The 20,518-nt window shown below is 37.4% G+C and overlaps 1 protein-coding gene across 3 annotated transcripts in view; it reads left to right on the top strand.

Annotated features, from left to right (window-relative positions):
• The window catches only part of ANO10 (anoctamin 10), a 128,443-nt gene that overhangs the window by 68,155 nt on the left and 39,770 nt on the right, over window positions 1–20,518 (top strand). For all 3 annotated transcript variants that reach the window (XM_040589517.1, XM_040589518.1, XM_040589519.1), the window contains exon 12: window positions 16,917–17,033. In XM_040589517.1, coding sequence (XP_040445451.1) covers window positions 16,917–17,033 — 117 coding nt within the window. The remainder of the gene's footprint in view (window positions 1–16,916; window positions 17,034–20,518) is intronic.

The raw sequence follows: 20,518 nt of genomic DNA, 5'->3' as shown, positions 1-20,518 counted from the left end.
ACCCAACTATGCATGCCTAGCTTTTAATTTCAGGATAATTATTAAGAGTGCTTGTCTGTTTCAGTGACCCAAATACTTGGACAAATGGTAAATATTGTATAGTAAGGCAGAACTTTTAAAATACAGGTGCCTGATTTCAACTATATGCCTGTAGATATGGAAGTAGCATTGACCTGATTTTCAGAACTAGAGCACTGCTGGTTGTACCAACAAAAATAGAGCATGCTGACACTTTCTCAGAAACTGTTTTTCAGCATATGATCTCTGAACTCATGCTCTGAGGTATGTGGTTATAGGGGATTGCTTTTTATTTTTAATTTCTGAAGTTACTGTCCCAACCTGAAAGTATTTGGTATTCCATTATATGGAGGAAGACACATTTCTCTTTTAGTCTTGCTCTGCCTTTATGCCTCTATGCTATGTGGTGTACATGTTTTTTTGTCTTGTGAACTTCATAGTTAAATGTGTTTTGCATGAAAAAAAGGATGACTGCGGTTAGTGTTAGAGTTTTAAAAAAGAGCCATCAAGACGAACTTGTGTTTCATCGTTCATTTCTAATTTCTAATTGTAAATCTATGCCACCTTGCTTGGAGTTGACAGTTAATGGCTTTATGCTTGATCCGAACTGTGGTATTTGGAGTGGAAGTTATTGGTCCGAGTCATCACTGGACATGGAGTGTGTGGGACTGAGGAACATGCAGGTGTCTAGCTGGACTAATTTAAAATGACCTTGCCCAGAACCAGATTAGGATTTTTATGTCAGTCATGTTGCCTTGTGCTCCTACCCATCTTCATGCAGTACATGACCCAGCCCTGCACAGATCCATATACTTAGCGGGAAGGCTGCTGCTCTCAGCTGGCTGGCTTCTGCACAGAGTGCTCTGCTGATGGACTGTAAGCAGCAAAGGCTATTTGCATTCTTAAGCTTCAGTAAAGTTAGTGATCAAGGGAATGCAAGTCTACCTCTTCGTGGTTGGAAACTGTGTTGGTAATGATTCAAGATAAAAACAAAACTAGTGTTCTTGAAAATGCTTTTAAACTATTATAAACCTTGTTTTTATAATGGAGTGTTGTTCAATTGTAAGCACTTTCAGATACAAGGGGTTACAGGGGTTACTTTTGTTTGCCGGTGAATATTTAAAATTCATAAAGTAACTTTGTGTAGGAAAGGTCTTTTATTTAGAAAACTCTAACAAAAGTTAATACAGGTCATCAAAGAGTAGATTTTCCACTGGGAAGCATCTTACTGCGTGTAAGGAAGAAATACGGTGTGCTACAGAGGTAATGCAGTTTGTCCAGTCATCTCTCCCAGCCCTGTTATTGACTGAGGGTAACACCACATGCATTTCCTATAGCAGACCTGGCTGGCATTTCTAACCTGTTGTGAAGCTATTGAACATAGTCTTGTAGCATGGGGAAAGAAAGAACATTAAAACAAGCCCAAAGCTTTGGTAAGAATTGTGATTTTTAATGATTCATATTTAGTTGGAAGTTTTTATTGGCAAAATCAGATTTTGCAACTCCTCATTGCCTTATGGAAAAAAGCAAGTGATCCCTGATCTTAGTATCGGTTTTCTCCCAGTGACAGTCTAACCAGACTTACTTTCAGAAGGCGTATATAAATGTATGTAAAGAAAATATCTATTAGATTTGAAGCAAATAATGTTTGTCTTCCCTTTGTTCCTTGTCTTCATTTGAGAGACAAGTATGCATTCTGAAAAACAGATCCATGTGTAACATTACAAACAGCATTATAGGTTCAGAAAATTATATCATTTTAAATGAAGCTTTTTTAGAATGCTATTGCTGTGCAAATATCCAGAAAGAGAAGACACACACAACACTTGAAACCCAAATGTGAGCCATCACACTACGTTTCCTAGTTATAGAAATTCCTTAATGGTTGAATCTTTATAATTCTTGTAATAATCCTAGATGCTAAACTGTCGTCATTTGCTGTTTGCAATGGGCCATGATTGTTTTGTTTGGTGCAGATGGGTGGTCTTGTGCGTCAGTGTTTTGGATTACACAGGGTAGCACTTTAATTGTGTGAATTACTATATTCTCACTGTAACATCAAGTATAGAGAATAGAGTTGAGGGCTCCAGAGGCATAGCACCTTAGGAGCTTTGGTCCACAAGAAATCATTATAGTGCATTTTTAAAGGCAGCGTTGAGAACTGTCTGTGCATATTACAGATTCTTAAGAGAAGCGCAGTAATTCATCCTGTTAAACATATCCTGCTGGTGACAGTGCACAAAAGACTGGCTTTACTGTGCAGCAGCAAGTTCACTTGGAGATAACAAGTTTGACAATAATTTAAATTAAAGAATTTAGGTTTAAATTTAGAATTTAAAGTAAAGGTCAGCTTTATATATTTAAGCTTTAAAAACATAATTAAAGGACAAAATAATTGAATAGCCCCTGTGAAGATAAGATTGGTGGCATGGTGGGGAATAAAAAGAGGAGAAAGAGGTGAACTTTTAGCCCAACCACAATAAGTGAAATTTATTTATTTTTAGTCCCTCAAAAGCAAAGCATTGTCAGAAAGATTACCCCTACTAAAAACCAAGTATATCCTTAATGAGATCAAGGAATCAAATCTCTTACAGAGCAGGTGAAAAACCACCTCTCTGATCAATGCAACTGTATCTTGTTTGTTTTGTAACACTAACCTCTGTTGTATCTCCTTTGGTGTTACAGCAATAAAATCAAGTAAACCCTTCTGTAATTACATTCTTTCCTTTAGAAATCTTACTTTAGAATTCTAAAGTGTGTTTTCTGTTTGCTTCAGGCAACCCAAGTTGACAAAGAAACTCTCACAACTTATCTGATTTCAAAATCTTAAGTGTTCTTTTTGGAAGAGTAATGGTGTTAAAGATGAGCTTACATCAGAAGAATCTTGAGCGTTAGTGGTCCCCAAGTATTTTTGTTTTGAACGATGTTACCTAATTTTTAATTACCTTTTTATCTGTGTGACAGAAGTTAGGCAAAAATAAGTAAATATAACATGGAAAGATGCAAAGTTACTTAAAGAAGCCCCTTCCCTGCAAAACAACAATGCAAACCCCTCATTTCTAAAAACTTGAGCCAGGGTGAAATACGGTGATATACATGTGTAATGTGTTTAATGATACAGTGTTTTTACAGGTAACTGATTTTAAAAGATCAGGTAAGCAGTAAAAAAAACAACCAACCAATTGCTTTTGTGAACAAAACCAGAAACAGTAGTGTGTTTGGTGCTTCTAGTTGACATTTGGCATCCCTGCAAAATCTGAAAAGAATCCAGTTGCTTTTCACGTTTGAGGTGACAGGATGGTATGCTTGTTCCAATTGGAATTGAGCAAAACAGTATCATTTCATCATATATGTCTGCTGATAGTAAAGACATTGTTTCTGGCTTGAGAGCACTAGGTATCTGTGATGCTAAAATGATTCATCATAGAAATGGATTTTAAATTGCTATATACAGCAAAGTCATCTTGTCTAACCCAGAACCATTCAGTACTATCAAAGAAAGGTAATGTTCCTCTGGGTTGAAAGTAAAATATACTCAATTTTTTTCTTGTAATACTTCTATGTCATGCTGGAAGATCTTGCTTTTTGAATACTGTTTGGCTGAGAAAATTTTTTCCTGTGTTTGAGACATACTGATATTTCTTCTCCCAGTAAAAGTGCTAGATGAGATGTTAGAAAGAATGTGAAGTAGCAAAACTGATTTATGAGCCTGTTATCTGACATGACTTTAACCTTTTAGGATTTTTGTGTGACAATTTACTATGTTAGAAGATAATTCTTTAATTATTATGTCACAGAAACCCACACAACTTCAAGTACTGCCAGATCTCTCAAACTTTCCAGGACAAGTGGTCCCGTTGTATTATTATTTTTGATTTAAACCTTTTTGAATATATGGGGAATATTTCTTTTATACATAAGGATGTCTGTGTTTGCATTATCAAAGAACACTTGGTCACAGATATAACAAAGGAAAAAAGATAAAGTTTAGGCCAAGAAGTTTTTGGGGTTTTTTTTCTCTCAAGTAACAGCTCTTGAAAGACTTCTAAGGGAAGGCAGAGTCACAGCAAAGTAACATTTTGAACCCTGAAAGTTTTGTTCATGTTTTCGCCTGTTCACTGTGCTATTAGTTTGTTTCTAGTTAAGATGCATGTGACTGAGGGAGTCTGTCTGGAAAAAAGATTTGAAGTGCTGTGGTTTTCGGTGATCTCACTTTTATAAATACGTGTCTTTTTAAGACAGCAATTGCATTAATTTATCAGGACTGCCTATTTTTAGAGGTGATCACCTGCCTCCACACCCCAGGAGTCATCTTGTCACTTTTGTAGAAGGCAGGTCTTGGAGATGGTAAGCTGGCTTGTGTTCCTGTTGGGAGGCAGTGAAGCGGACAGAGTGGCAGTGTATTGCTGCCGATTCCAAGGCACGCTCTGTCTGCAGCAACAGCCTTGCTCTTGTGTGCCAGACTGGCTCAGTCCTGTACATTTGCATCCTTTTGTCTTTCTCCGTATGATTCTCTCATTTTTCCTGAGGAACTCTCTACCCGTGTTCAGCACAAAAAGGAGTGGCAATTTGCTTAATCTAGATGCTGATGGAAAGGCAATGTACAATACTTTCATTTCCAGTATTTTCTTTACTCAAAGAAAGAGAAGCACTTTTCAGTCATAAGGAAAATGAATAAATACAAATGGTCCACAGATTCAGGAAATAAATATCTGCTTTTCATTAGTCTGTCTGTGCAGACCCAGGACTAGTTCAAGACTCAAGGTCTCCAGGATACATACTTCTGTAATACCATCCTCCTGGTTCACAGTGGGGCCAAATCACTACGGCTAGAATTTATTCCTGTAGTAAGGTAATGCCTCTCCACAGGTTTCTTTCATTCCCAGGATGAGTGTTGAAGCTGAAACACAGTTGGGTTTGGTACCATGTTACCCCTTTTAATTAAGAGTAGCACACTAGTCACAGGTACAGACAATTTCAGATTTTCAGATTCCCATGATAGCACTGGTCATCTCTGTTCAGATTCATGTGTGAAAAGTCTCAGCTTCCCACCTGTCTCTGCTTGAATGTTATAGTTACTCAAGGACCCATTCAGATTTAGTCACTGGTCCAAGATCTTGTTTGACATCTCAGCATTGTCCATTTGATATGCTTGAGGCATGTTTCAGAGCCATGTTCAGAATTGGGACTTAATTAATTTCAAATTGAAAGTGGCCTTCTCAGCTGAGATCATTTCAGCCAGAGAATGAGTCAGCTGCAGGTTTTTATGGCTGATTATTCCTATGTGATAACGTTTCATAGCAACAAAGTGATGCTGAGCCCTTGCTGCAAGTTGACTCCCAAATGGTCTTCAAATTCTAATTGAATCCGTAAGTAGTGCTTTTTTTTCCCCTTTCAGCATTGTTATCTGTAGGGAGATGAGAAGTTGTTCTCACTGCATGTTGCCAAAGCTGTTACACCGCTGACATTAAACTATTGGTTTAGTGTTCTGCCTGTAGTTCCAAAGGCCAAACTACTAAGTTTCAGAAAACACTCGAAGTGAATAAGTGAGTAACAGTCTTTGTTGCTGTATTACCATTTTTGCTGGTATTCTTTTCTCCTCAGATGTCAGAATTCAATTGAGAACCTCTTTCTGATTCAAACAGGATGGTTTCTGAGGTGTCCCAGATGCCCACTGAATTTGTCAAGCAGTAAGCACTGGATTACACTGATAGAAGTCTGGTTTTGAAGAACAGTACTACACTGATGCACCTGTGTGTATCCCAATGTGTAGGAGAGTTACTACTTTCTAGTCTTTATGTTGAGATTCACATTCTGACTTGCGTTCTCAGCTGACAGAACCACTTACTGCCACTGTGGAGAACACAGCTACTTCCTCTCTTACACTCCCTGTTTCCTCCCACCTCTCTTCTGGAGTCTGCACTTTTTGACGTGCTTTGCATTCCTTTAAGAATGTAAGCAGTTCTGGAAGCATTTCATAGGCTGCTTTTATGTAAGTGCATGGAGAGCTAAAGCTGGGAGGTGTGTTATTGCTGAAAAACTCAATTGCATGCCTGTGACCTTCAAAGGGTTCTGCATTAACTGCAGTATTTTGTCTCAAAAGTGAATTTGGCTCACAGTGAAAGATGCTCCTTTTGTCAGCTTGAACAGACCAGTTGCGTTCCCAACAAACTGAAGCAGGTCAGCAGCTAAGGCTAAATTCTGGGCTGTGCTCTGCTGCAGAGATCTGCCATGAGCCATGGCCAGAAAAGTTGATGTGAGAACTGCATGGCTGGCTTCCAGCAGCTTTGATGATGAACTCTTTTATAGCAAGGGCAGGTACTGGTGTTCCAAAACAGAGAAAATTGTATGTAATTTTGTGAATACCCGTTCACAGAAAAGACGGGTAAAGAGGGCTTGAGGATGTACAGGTCTTTATTTTTTTTTAAATATATGGGTTTTATGCAAGCTTTTTAGGAGTTGGCAGCATATCTAAACACCTGCTGCAATGTTTAATTAAAATACTCCAGCTGAATGGAAAGCTTTTCTTCTGACCTTTATTGAAAAGCGAAGGAGTATTTGACTTTGCTTAGTTCTGACAAAAAAACCCACCCTAGTTTTCACAGGAAAAATACAGGTGATGAGTTTCCAGTATGAAAATTGTTAATTTAATTTTTCCCTACATAATTGTTTGAGATTATCTAGTTGTATTGTACCCATTTTTGTTTTTAATTTGTTTGGATTAAAGTTGCACAGAAATAGAGACAACAATTAATTTGCAGCTTATGGTGTGATATATCGCAATACAATTACTTTTCTCTGAGTCATGGCTGTGACATTTTCTTCATTATTTAACATTGCATGATTCACCTTTTGGTCCAGATTAAAAAATATGCGATGTCCTACAGAATTTACAGGTTCAAACAGAAGTAAAGCATTCCACTTGTGACAGGGTGAATACACATAAGCTGTGCATTACACAAAAATTTTGAATCATTCAATGAAAATGCATTTGCAGTGTGGTGGAATATATTTTGCTTTAAGTATGTTTATTCAGATAGAGTTCTTACCTTAGTGCTGTGAACAGTTTTTTTTCAGTAGGGATAATGTTGTGAATAAACTTTGAAAGCATCATATGACAGTTGTATGTAAAACTAGGTAGTTGCAAGAGAAATAAGTAAATATCTGTAAATACAATGTGATGCATCTAGTCGGAGAAAGTCTTACAGTTAAAGGTAAATACTTAGGTGTATATCATCTCTGGAGAATAACTGGCTGAGACTTTGCTCTTGAAACGAAATCCCAGTTAATTTTGTGTTACTTGTTGTCAAGATGACAGACGGAAACATCAATTTCAATGTTTGAAATAGTTTAAATTCTAATATGGATGCAGCATCACCTTTTCCTAGCACAAACTGAAGAAAAACATCAGATTGGCAAGTCTAATTGTCTTGCAATCTCCAGAACCAACATACCATCTGTAAGGCTTACAGTGATTTTACTTTTGTATGTGTACATTTTGATATCTTTTCTGAGTCTGTCCAAAACTCAGTTGGGAGTTTTATACCTGTCCACTTTGGCTTGGACTAGGACAAATGAGGTTTGCTTGAGGCAGGAGCAGAGAGTTCTCAGAATCTGTGATGTCTATAGTAGGTGACAATTTCTGTTTATCACTGAACTGATTTACAGTAGTTTCAAACGCCTGGCAGAAACAACGCTTCATGTCTCCTTACTAATCCCACGTCATCCAGTCGTGTGACCAAGGACGAATTTCTGAATCCTGACAAACAGAATTCCTTACAATGCATAATTACAATTACATGTGCTGTAATTTACTTGCATTTTTTTCATAAGAGAAAAATGTATGGCTTAAAGGTAGAAAGATTTGGGACATCAGGGCATTTTGACAATAAACTATGTCTGTCAGAATGGGAGCCAATATGTAATGTTAGCAATCAGCTAAGAGGCACTTCATATGGCTTGGTATTAATCATACTGCCAATTTTAATTCCATGGGCATCCTTCTTTCCAGTTTTCACTTTAGAATTTATTTCAAGAGCATGATCAAAGTTCTGCTGTTCATTACATCCAGCATTAGCTAATTTGGCTTTTGGCAACTCTTATCCCAGCTCCTATTAAACGCTAGCCATAAATTGAGATAAAGGTTGTGCCAAAACATTTCAGGATTATCAAATGGTAACATAGAGATGGGTGCATTATCACGATGCTTTCAAGACTGTTGGGTTGCTGCAAAATTAACCATTAGCAAATACTTACAAGCTCCAAAACAGATTTATACCTATAGTGCTTTTTTTCATGTTTTTTGAATTGACTACAGGATGAAACAAATGTGAGAAAAACCATGTAACATTTCTGAAACGCTTGTGTATGTTGTAGTTTTATAGAGACTTTTATACAGACAGTTTTCCAAGTGTGCTGTATCATAAAAATATTTTGGGTCATAGAATACACCGTGTTTATAAAAACAAGATTATTAGGGTAACTGTTTTTTCCAAAACTGCAGTCAGTTAGAAGTCTGTGTACAAGTTTGATATAATTTATCAATGTTCTTCTCTTTAGTATTTTTTCTTTCAGCAAGTGTTTCTAGAACCTGCTGAATGTGTAATTTCTAGTGGTAGATGCAGAAAGGGCAATTCGCCTGGAGAGAGGGGAAAGTGTTGTTTGGGTATGTAAAATATAACACCCTACCTTACCAGCCCTTGTCCTTCTTTTTTCATGTTTCAGTCTTGAAAAAGTGGTCTGAAAGTAGGCTTAAAAAGTCCAGTGTATAAGATTTATAAAAAGGCTTGAACAGATACATAAATTATGAGAAATAAAGAACTAGTGGCTTTTTTGCACCATCAAATAAGTTGGTGACAAAATTTCTGTACATTTCCAGGCTGCCTCACATCTTAATTTTTACTGTTGGAGAAAATTATGGAGAACATTGGACATCTAAATCTTTTCTAAAAAAACTAATAAAACCAGAAATGCTTCAGTTCATTAGTGACTGAATACGATGCATAACAGCAGTGGTTTAAGCATTACTAAGAAATAAATAATAAAGTTATTCACTAAAAAAACCCCTAAAAAGTTGTCATGACTATGCAATTGATCAGATTACTTGTGCTTTCAAGTTTATTAGTATGCCAGATGACTTACATTTAAAGTTCTGTCTGGTTTAAATACTTCCTAAGGGTTTCCAAGAGCAGGACTAAGTTTCACAAGCAGAGCTGACTTGCTTTGCTTGCTTTCTTGCTGGTCTTGTAGAGCTTTTTTGAAAACAGAAGGACAGTATAAAAATATGTGAGGGCCGTAGAGACCAGCTTCCTCACTAGGAGATGGTGTTTACTTTATTCTTTGCTTTGTTTAACCCATTGCTTTTGCAATTACTTCCTGGAAACACAAGCACAGAATCTGCTTCCGTAGAGATTATCTTTTTTTTTTTTTTTTTTTTTTTAGACTGTCTTGTTGTCTTATATGTTAGTCTCTTGTGCAGGAGTGCTGGTCTGGAACTGGCTTTTTTAAAGTAGTGATAGTACATGAAGCAATAAGTAGTATTTAGAATATATTTACTTCTTCTGAAAGAAACCAATTCAATAGTGTTGGCGCATAGGCTAAGATTTAACTGGAAAGGGTGATTTACCAGTGCTACTAGAGAGTAGTGCTGCTAATGTGTGTGTAACGATAATAATAAAAAAAACAGCAACCCTATTCTTATGCTGTAGCTTAATATTTCTTCTCATGATTGAAATGTATCTCAAAACTGCATATTAGAGCCTGGTATCTTTCTCAGTGTAGATTTCTGCTTGTGAGGTTTTATAGTGGATTGGTAATAAAAATACAGACCAGGATTTCTGCGCTAATTAATACCATTTCAGAAGCGTAAATGTAAGAAGACTGTGCAAGCTGGCATTCGTCTCTTCAGGCAGGTGAATTTACTAGATGTCACATCCTACCACCCCCAGGAAAAGAAGACATGCGTTGTGGTTCAGGTCTTAGAATTTTAAGACCCAAATCTGGACAGCCGGTTGCCCGCGGGCCAGCGGTGGCCCTGTGGCCGAGAAGGCGGGTGGGACCCTGGGGCGCGTTAGGGGCAGCGTGGCCAGCGGGTGCAGGGAGCTGATCCTGCCCCTCTGCTCGGGCTGGTGAGGCCCATCGGGAGTGCTGGGCCCAGCGCTGGGCTCCCCAGTCACGGGAGACGGGGAGCTGCTGGGGAGGGCCCAGCGGGGGCTGCGGAGCTGGGGAGGGGCCTGGAGCACCTCCCTGGTGAGGAGAGGCTGGCAGAGCTGGGGCTGTGGAGCTGGAGAGGAGAAGGCTGAGGGGGCGTCTCACCGATGCATGTAAATATCTTAAGAGGGTGAGTGTCAGGATGGGGCCGGGTTCTTTCCAGTGGTGCCCAGTGACAGGACAAGGGGCAACTGGCACAAACCACAACATGGGAAGTTCATTCTGAATATAAGGAAAAACTTTACCTTGAGGGTGACAGAGCCCTGGCACAGGCTGCCCAGAGAGGTTGTGGAGTCTCCTTCTCTGGAGACATTCAGAACCCGCCTGGACATGACTCTGCCTGTAGGTGAACCTGCTTCGGCAGGGGGTTGAACTAGGTGATCTGCAGAGGTTCCTTCCAGCCTTGACCCACCTGTGCGCTTGTGAGTCAGCAAATTATCTGGACATCATTTTTTAATCTACTTCTAAGCCTGGGCTTAAATGTTTTTCTGAACATAAATGTATTTAGAGATATACTTAAAACTAAACATAATGATAATTACTCTGTTGAGCAGGACTGGATTTCACAAACGTGCTGGTGCGAGCAGTAGGAGATTGGTGATCTGCTCTTACCCTTCTGGTGGTCTGTGAGATGCTGTCAGAAATGCAGCAACCAGCTTTCCTTGGGCAGCCTTTGTGGGTGTGTGTTCATCGTCTAAGAGGATGAAACAGATATTCTGTTACAAATTACCAATGGAGCAGATAATGCTATCTCTGCTTACACTTTCTGACCAATTTTATAATTAAGGTTCTGTTTAGTTGCATCTATCTCAGCTACGTTTTAATGGGGCAGGCTGAAACTCTCCCTGCTGTATGGGGTTTTTTTAAGTTGTGAGTTTCAAGTTTCTGCATTTTTACATAAATGGCTTCTTGCTTTTAAGAAAGGAGAAAATATACAAAACCAAAGTAGAATATTTATAAATACATAAAAATAAGATTACTGTTATGTTGAGAAGACACTGTGCTCTGAAGTAGCAATGGGAAGGCTGACAGCAGGCTCACTCTGATCTAAAGCATGTGCTTTATGATGCTGCTGTGAGAAAACTGCCCAGACTTGGCAAAGGCAGGTGTATCTGAAACATCTTTGGTTTATGTGCTTTGTAGAGACTTAAAGGAGTGCAGCGGGTAAAAGTGCATGAATGTCTCACCTGAGCTGAGCATATGCTAGTTGAGAGCTGAGGCAGACTTCACTGTGCCAGAGTGGCAAGAGGCATTGAATCTGAGGCGGGAAGGCGGCACTTCGGTCCTCGCGTTTCCCTGGAATTTTGGCAGGGAGGAGGAGAAAGCTTATTCTGGCTGAAATGAGGGAGAGATGCATTATGCTGGTTTGGGATAAATGAGGTAGATGGAGGATGCAGATTGTAGCAGGCATCTGCACTGCGTGTGCATGTGTATGTCTGTAAGAGATGACAAAGTCTCAAGTTCAACAGGAGATGTGAAGAAGCCTTGAAAATAGGACCAACATGAAATAACAACTTTTTTTATCATTCCCCCTTCCCAAGATTTTGGACATGTCTGTGGATAAAATGAAATTTTGAAAGGAATATCTGAGGTTTTTACTAAGGGAGATTCCATTCTCATTTGCAAATATTCCATAGTAATATGTGGGATACGAGGTTTTAAAAGCAACATTTATCAGAGTACCAGAAGAAAGGCCCTTTTTAAAGTCCCTCAGCTGTGATGATTCTGCTCCATTAGCAAAACTCTGTAACGAAGCCAGTTCAGTCTAAAAGTGGGAAACAAAGTTTGGTCATGCTTTCTTTTTATGTATATTGCAGAAATATTTGCTCATAAATTTATCTTATTGCTGTCTATTAAAGACAATTTAATTGGACTTCCTGAACTTTATGGAAATCTTTCTTTGCCTGTATTGCTCCCTTGACAGAACTATTTTTCACTTTCATCCTGCCTTTTTTCTACTCAGAAAGATGCAAGACCCTCAAAGCTAAGAACAGTTGCTACAGAAAGAATAATTTTTATATTTTTTTTTTTAGTGTTTGATCTTAGCTTTAGTTTAATGTCAGAGTACTGTGATCTGGAGTTCTAGCAAAGAATCTAATGATCTCCCTGCCTTCTGCTCCGACAGCAACATGATTTTGCAGTGATAGTTTCCTTTACATTTGGCAAAAGCATTTTGCATGTACCAGTAGAGAATAGAGGTTCAAAGTGATGTGCCATTCTCAGGTGTTGCCTTTTGTGAAGGGTTCCTTACCTACACAGAGTTAGTAACCAGTGACCATCTTGTTTCATAGTATGTGCTGGTTCTAGGCCGGACTAGGTCCAGATTTCTGATTTTAATTGAAAGTCTTTATAAATATTAGATTCTAAGATAGGCTTTCACAGCTACTGCTTATGTTCTTTTTTCTTCTTGTTTTGGTTTTGTTTGTTTGGTTTTGGTTTTTTGGTTTTTTTTTTTTTAGTTTAGTAGATTGACAGGAATTGCTGCAGTAAGACCACTATAGAAATCAAATTAGCTGTTCAGAATTCCAGGAATTTAACCCTAATTTGCATTTGCTGTTTTAGAAAAGATGAGGTTGGGACCCACTGCTGCAAAACACAGCTGCTGCTTCTACTCTTGTCGGTGGCTTTGCAGAACAGAGTAGTTCTTCTGGGTCTCTTAAGCACCTGGCACAAGATCACAAAGAGTTTGATGGCACTGCATTTATCAAGGGGGAGAGACTCATTGCTGTTGCTCTCTGTGCCCTCTTGGTAAATTGCAAAATAGGAGGGGACTTTGCTGTTGGCATTGAAGAGCTGTGAATGCTATCCTGGGTTTTGCTCACAGTGAAATAGTCCTCTTGTAATCATGGAGGGCATGTTCCTGGAAACAATACTGCTTTCAATGGTTGCAGTTATAAATAATGGTTGGGTTTGTAACCTGATTTTAAAAAAAAAAAAAAAAAAAAAAAAAAAAAAAAAAAAAAAAAAAAAAAACAAACAAAACACAAAAACCCCACCAAAAAATCCCACCCTAAACACAAAACCAACTCTATGAAGAAATTTTAGTACTGGGCAAATACATTTGTGCTGGTTGTATAGCAAATTTTGGTAAGCTTTCATATTTTCATTTTATAATAATTCATACTACTGTTAATGTAACTTTATACCATGAAAGAGAATTTTGCTGTGTATTCTGGTGACTTATACTGTACTCAAGACATTTCTTTTTTGAAAACAGATGTCTCTCCTTTTTTTTTTTTTTTTTTTTTTTGTGAATCTGACTGGCAGGAATTATACTAAAACAAGATTAAGCAATTGGTACAGAATATGAATGACAAAATGAACACAACTACCCATCTCTCTTTTTCCTTCAGTTCCTCTTGAATAACTACTTAAATTTCTTTAGTCAACTGGCAATTCCAAAATGCAGTATGAACTGTTAATAAAATTAGATATTTTCTTTTAAAGAAATTTCATTAATCATATGATCCACATTCATAATTTCTGCCACTTACCTTCTCAATTTTGTTCATATTACTCCTAATCTGCAAACAGGAACAGCTGGAGAAGTTATCCAAGGGAGGTTGTTGCTCTGCTGTATTTTTTTCAAGTTCACTGGGAATTATGAGGTAGAATTGAACTGAATTTGCAGTCTGTTAAGTCCAGTGTCTTTTCTGAGGTCACGGTCTCGCACACAGGGATGTCCCATGCAATTCTGAGCATTTTATGACTGATAAAGCTTTGTTTTGGTGGGAGGGAAAAGAACATAAGCCATTCTGAGGAGTAAACCAAAGGTCTACTTATCTTAGTCATCTCTTTCCTAAGCATCCACTATGGGCCAATGTAAAGAGGATGATAGTAAGCAAGCAAAAGCAGTGACTTCCCCCATCTGTACTTGAGCTTTTGAGCCCTCTCTGGCTTTGAAGGCTTTCTGAATCAGAGGTTCTGCCTTTGTGTTTAAGGCTGTATGTTTGTGTTTAAAGGCTATGAGTTGTGCTAGCGTGAAAACTGACTTCTTTTCTGACAAACAGCTAGTTTGCATGAAAGGCATTTTTTAATACGTGTGGGTAATAGGTAGCCTCTTGCCAAAAACCCCGCCTCTGGAATGCTGTTGAACTGTTGGGCTCTGGTTAGCTGATACAACAATAAAATCCTTCACATGGTGAGGTAGTTAAAAAACATTGCCCTTCTAAATATATTTTTAAAAATACAGTGTTTTCAAGGTTTAATAGCAGTGCTTTTGTTGGTTTTATTTCTGGTTTGCCTAGATGTCTCTTCTATTCCTTCCTTGCCTCTATCAAAAATGGGGAAAACTTTAGCCTGTCTCTGTTCTCCATAATATTATTTACATTTCCTTCAAATTATTCTGATTTATTTCCTTAAAAATTGTTTGGATTTGGAGCTACTTTGAGGTCTCTGTCTAAAGTTACAAGCTTGGCTTATGTTTTCAAGGCTTTTAAAGAGGCAGTGTCTGAACAGTTACACTTCTAAAATTTGATTTTTGCTTTTTAATAGGATTAAAAAAATATGATTCTTTTTTCTTTTGCTTAGCAAACTGAGATGAACCCCAGTCCAAGGGATCTGGGGCAGCTAGAAGCTATGTTTTGTGATACTGAGTCTTTTTTTTTCAGCTGAAATGTCCACTTTAACTTTTCAAATAAATGTCCTCATTCAAATCCCTCAGTTTCCTCTAGTTCTTTCAGTCATTTGTCTTAAGTGTAAGATTTTACCCTAATCCTGTTACCTACTTTTGAGTTACTCCAAATTTTATCTCCTTATTTTGCTGTTTCTAAACCAAATTTTTATCCATAGATTAGTTATTCCACTTCAACCTGTGATTCATTATGACTCTATTCTGCACAGGAGTGTTGTTTGTATTCATTTTTATTATTGTCTTCAACATGTTACCTTTTTCCATTTGAGATTCCTCCAGCACTAGCTCTGAGACATGTTTTAATGTTACGTGTTTCTAGCATAAACCAACATTGTTTGCGGTCTTTTTTTTTTTTTTTTTTTTTTTTTTCAAGAAAAGTTCCTTAGTAGCAGATGCTATTAAATTGGGTGGTAAAAGAATATTTGTATGAGTGGGAGAATGTTTTACTGTTGATGTAATTCTTTTTTTTTTTTTTTTTTTTTTTTGCTAATAATGTGGTATTACCTATTGCATTACAAACCAGACATGCTAATTGCTTCATTAACCTCTTAATCTATGTTCGGGTTTTCACTGATGATGTATTAGTGTTGCATTAATATTCAGCCTTCCTTTCTCCTCTTTATATAAAGCATTAATCCTTGCACTAACAGTTTGTTTCCTAGACCTACTAACTATTTTTCTGTAATAAGTTTTTAAAAATAATTTCATGTTCTGTTACTTGTTACTACTATCTGATTTCTTACTTTAACTCTTATTTACTGGAATTGGCTTATTTATTTTCACTACAACTTCTGTGAAGTTTGGTGTTTTTGCTAGCTTCTTGCTCGTGTAATTCCAGAATCTCAGGGGTCTTTGGTCTGTTATGTTGTTACTCATGTGCCCAAGTGCATCAAGATCATATAGTTCAACAAACTATTTCAGAAAGGAGCACTGATCTGTTCCATTTTAGAAAAAAAAAAAAACAAAACAGGGAAATTGGATAAGTAACTTGGACATACAATCTAAATGTAAGCATGTCTATGAGTATCATCATGTCAGTTGGAGCTTAAGCATATACTTAAAGTTAAGCACATATATTTAAGTGTTGCCTTGTATTGGTCACTGTCTTCTCAGCTAGGAGCAAGTTCATGCTTGCAAACACGTAGCGTACTGTTAGCTCAGCCCTTGATAAAGTAAGATTTAATTATTCTTGTTTAGATAGTATTTATAGGTGACATAAACGAAGAAACAAAACCACTGACTTGTCAGTTTGGCACTTGATTTTGGTGAGATGGGGGGAATGGTGCATGTTTAAATGAAATTTAAAGATTGCTCAATTACTAAACAGAACTTCACACTTGGTTTCTCTTAAATAAGCTTATAATTTTTTGTGATAAATTATGACTAATTTGGCATCTTATATGTGGAATGTTTCTTCATTTCCTGGACAGTTTCTGTTCATGAGTGTGCTGCTACTTTAAAAATGATATTTTATTTTGTTTTGTTCTCTGATGCTTTTTCAGGAGTGATTTTAGATTTCAGTAACTTGTGTAATGCAGGAATTCTGTGTTCATGTCTTTTTACAATGTGCTTGCTTCATTTGTATCATGACAAACGTATATGTGTGCACATATGTATGTTGTTATAATTACATCTAATTATATGTAATAATAGTTATAGGTGCATGTATATATGTAAAAATTTCACTATGAAACAACATGTGCTGAGTGCGATAATTCAATTTCTTTATAGCAATAATATGTTTTAAACGCTATTATCTTATCTGGAATCAAAAATGCAAAATCAAGTTAGAAATTTATAGTACATAGTGAAAATAGGATTATTATGAAAATAAGCCAAACTATATACGTTTATATTCAAATTATGAATGTCTGTAAATAGAAAAAATATGGAGTAGCTGAGGCTTAATATGGTTAGAGTATGCTATCAGTGTTGTACATGTCACAAGAAAGAATTGTTTATACCTCTGTTACTAAAATTTGGAAATAGTCTTATGCTGTTCTCGCCGTGCTTCGAACTCTACAGAGCAATATTTTTCTTTTTACTTGTTTTTCAGCACTTGCTACTAGCAATAAAGTTTATCATGGCATTTGTAATTCCGGATAAACCAAAACATATCCAGATAAAACTAGCCAAATTGGAATTTGAATCTCTAGAGGCTCTCAAACAACAGGTAAGAGCAACTGAAGTGTTGGTGGCCTGAAGGAAAGATAAACCAGGGAGATTCTGCTTTTGTTTTACATGGATAAATGTGTATATCGTGGGGTTTTCAAATTCCTGTTTACACTGTATTAAGATTAGCTAGCAAAACTGTTCCACCTCTACCCCACAGGTTGTGGTGGCAGAGCTGGGGTGTCTGAGTGTGTTTTGGAACAGTCACTATTCACAGTGTACAGCACAGACTATTAAATGAAGAGAAAACAGTGCTGGTTTACCTCCACACATTGGATTGTAAACTATAGCGTTTCAAATGATGCTTCATTTTCTGTTAAACCATCACTGCTTAAAAGTGGAGCAGAGAGCTGGAAGTTGTAACAGATTCATCTGTCCTTTCAACCCACCAATGTGTGTCAGTCAACAGCAGAAAAATGGTTTTCCTTTTCAGACAGCTTGAAATTCCTGGTATGGTTAGTAGTATAGCAGCTTGTAATGTCTGTTGTCCTTATGTGTGCAAACATGTTTTGTTTATATTGTCACTTGTAAAGGACATTGGGATCTATAAAACTTCCTTTAGTCCCCTGGAGGTGTTTGTTTTTGCAGCATTAGGATTTCTTTCATTGCTAGAATACAATCACAAATAAACAGTTAAATTGGCTCGAATATAAGCAGAAATTGTAAACAGGCTGGACATGTTTAAAATAACTGTGTTGAGAACTAAGTATGTATGATGGATTGGTAATGTTGCCTTATTTTACTGTCTATACAATATACTCATTGCATAAATAAGTATATCGTAAAATATACCTTTTATTAACAGGCATTCTGAAGCAATTTAGGAAAATAAGGAGCTAGATATTTCTACTGAAAACTTCTGTTTTAACAAAACATTCCACAGAGTGAGTGGTGGAAATCACAAGACATCAAGAATCATATGGGATTTGCTCCAGTAGGATACAGAGATTCTACAGACCTGGTTTTGCAATGGCAACATTCTTTAGGAGTTTCTGACCATACCATGCTAGGTAGGATTTCTAAGCTAGCTTCCGTATCAGAAAAAACAGACAAAACCACAAACCAGCATGGAGCTGCAGAGACGTGTTCACCTATTTATCGTTAGCTCACATAGTTTTACATTGCAGTGCATGGTTTTACATAAGCATAATTGTTTTGTGCTCCACATGCAAATGTGTAACCTTCTCTATACTGTTTTTTGTGTAGAATGGTAGGTTACTTTCTAAAACCTTTACCATAGCTGCATGTGACAAAACAATCTCTTAATTCTGGACAAACCAACCCTGTAAACAACACACTGCCTTTTCTAGTTAAAAAGTCACAGTTTTGTTTGACACTAGAATATTGCTGTTGAGGTCAGCACTGTCTTCCATAATCAGCCATAACAAAATAGAAATTACCATTGAATCTAATGCCTGGTAGTTTTGTTTTGCCTTTTTCTAGTATGTTGATATGATGGTGCCAGAAGCTCCTGTCATGGATCTCCTGTACTTTTTAGATAATATTAAAAGGAACAGGACTACATTTCTATTTTAGTTGTTCATTCTTTGTTTTCATTTTGCAGACAGGCAAAACTAGGTCACCCACTGGAACCTTAAGCTCAAGTAAATATAGTCACCTTTTGGTTATAATATGCCAACTGGAATACACACAGAATCTCTTTCCATATGAGTGTGCATGTCAGCAGTCAGGACTTCATCTCCTGGTCAGTCAGGACTTGCATCTGTGCGTTCCCTACAAAATACATGTGTGATTCCCAGTTCTGCAGGGTTGTTTCATTGATTCAGTGGTTAAAAGTTAGTCTGAATTTTAGTAAGAACCAGAAGCCTGGCAGTTCTCGCCTAATACTTCCAGGCTTCCTACAGGATTCAGGAAGGTGGCTAGTTTTCAGGTGCCACTTTAACAACAAGTGTCTACCATCACCTTTTTAGATTTCCTGTGATTGATACTGTGTTATGTATCCCATAGACACATAGAGATTTGGGCTTTTTCTCTGGTCCCTTAATTTTTTGAGTGAAAAATATCTGCATTCAAAAGTAATACATTGGCAGCACAAAAAGTTACCAAAGCATTTATTTTAGAAGCACATTTTCTAGTTCTTCCTCTTGTTACTGAGAGTCATCATGGTAATGTATGATTTATATCTTACTTTCAAGCAAAAAACAGCCACAAAATCCCCCAAGTCAACTTTTTAGAAAAACAGACATAAAAGTCTGGGACAAATGTGTTGTGGGATCACATGTTAAGGAGAAACTTGGGTAATATATTTTTGTGCAAATATGCATCACATTCCTCTCTTGATGCTATCCAGACATGCATGCCATTGTGTTTTATCATATGAGCTTTTTGAGTACTACGGTCTTGAGATGTAGCTATTAGAAGGGTATTAACACCATCAGACTGTAAACATCTAAGATTTCAAAATGGATTGTTAGGCTCTGTGTATAGTGTGTGGAAAGAAAAATGGCCTAATACAGCTGCTCTGAACAGTTGTTATTGATTATGCTTGGGATCCTTAACTTTAGACAGTGTGAACACTTTCACATTTTCGTTAATGTTAACCTAATTGCTTTTTAACTTGGTGCGGTGGGACTGTAACTATTCTGTTCAAATCCATTTGAAGATTGAGTTAGTGTCTGTTTGAAAGGCATTTTAGGGAATCTCAGCTTAGTAATAGAGATGAATGATCATCATTAGAGCTTGTTAAAACCTCCTATACGGAGAAAAATGCCACGATTAAAAAAAAATCATTGTATATTGGAATGAAAGTCTTGTTTTGAAGTTCTCAAACTTTAAGCAAGGTTGTTAGGAAGTTTGGAAAAGTTTCTTTGAAACATTTCTTTACATAGTTTGTGTTAACACTGTTGAAAGGGAGTGGACTGTTTAATGGGTTGTAATAATTTGATCTATTTGGAAAATACTTGTTACAATACACTCAAAGTATCATAACAAAGTTTGTTGATATAACTCAAGACAAAATACTTTCCTTAATTTGGTTTCAGAAAGGTTAATGCGCTACATCTGTAGACTTTGCTTCAAATTGCCCTGATGTCCTCCAGCGTAAAGAACGGTAGGCTGGTTAGACTCTATTGTTGTGGGGGGGAATGTGGATCTGGATATTTGCAGAGGAGCAAGACTGATTCCATTCACACTCCCTGAAGTGTTGTCACCTGGAAGGAAGCCTGCATGCTGGGCGACTAGATATGGGTACTGCCTGCTACTAGGGTGATGGACCTTTTTCTGGTGAACACCGTAGTCTTTCTTAGGGAAGTAGCCAGCTAGTAAAGTGGGGTGAGGTGCCTGAGACTCCCCTTGCTGCTTTGCAGTACTCTGCTCTGTTGCATCTATTTCTTGCGAGCACAGAAGCATGCCACGCTCTTTGGTCTAGTTTCTATTTTAAGGAAGAGAGACCAAGTATAGGTGTGCCTGCGAGCAGGAAGGGAACAGTCAGATAATTCTTCAGTGGTTCAGGAATTACCATAGGCA

Source organism: Falco naumanni, chromosome 4 (assembly GCF_017639655.2).
Source record: "Falco naumanni isolate bFalNau1 chromosome 4, bFalNau1.pat, whole genome shotgun sequence".
Lineage (NCBI taxonomy): Eukaryota > Metazoa > Chordata > Aves > Falconiformes > Falconidae > Falco > Falco naumanni.
This window is presented reverse-complemented; position numbering and strand designations above follow the sequence as displayed.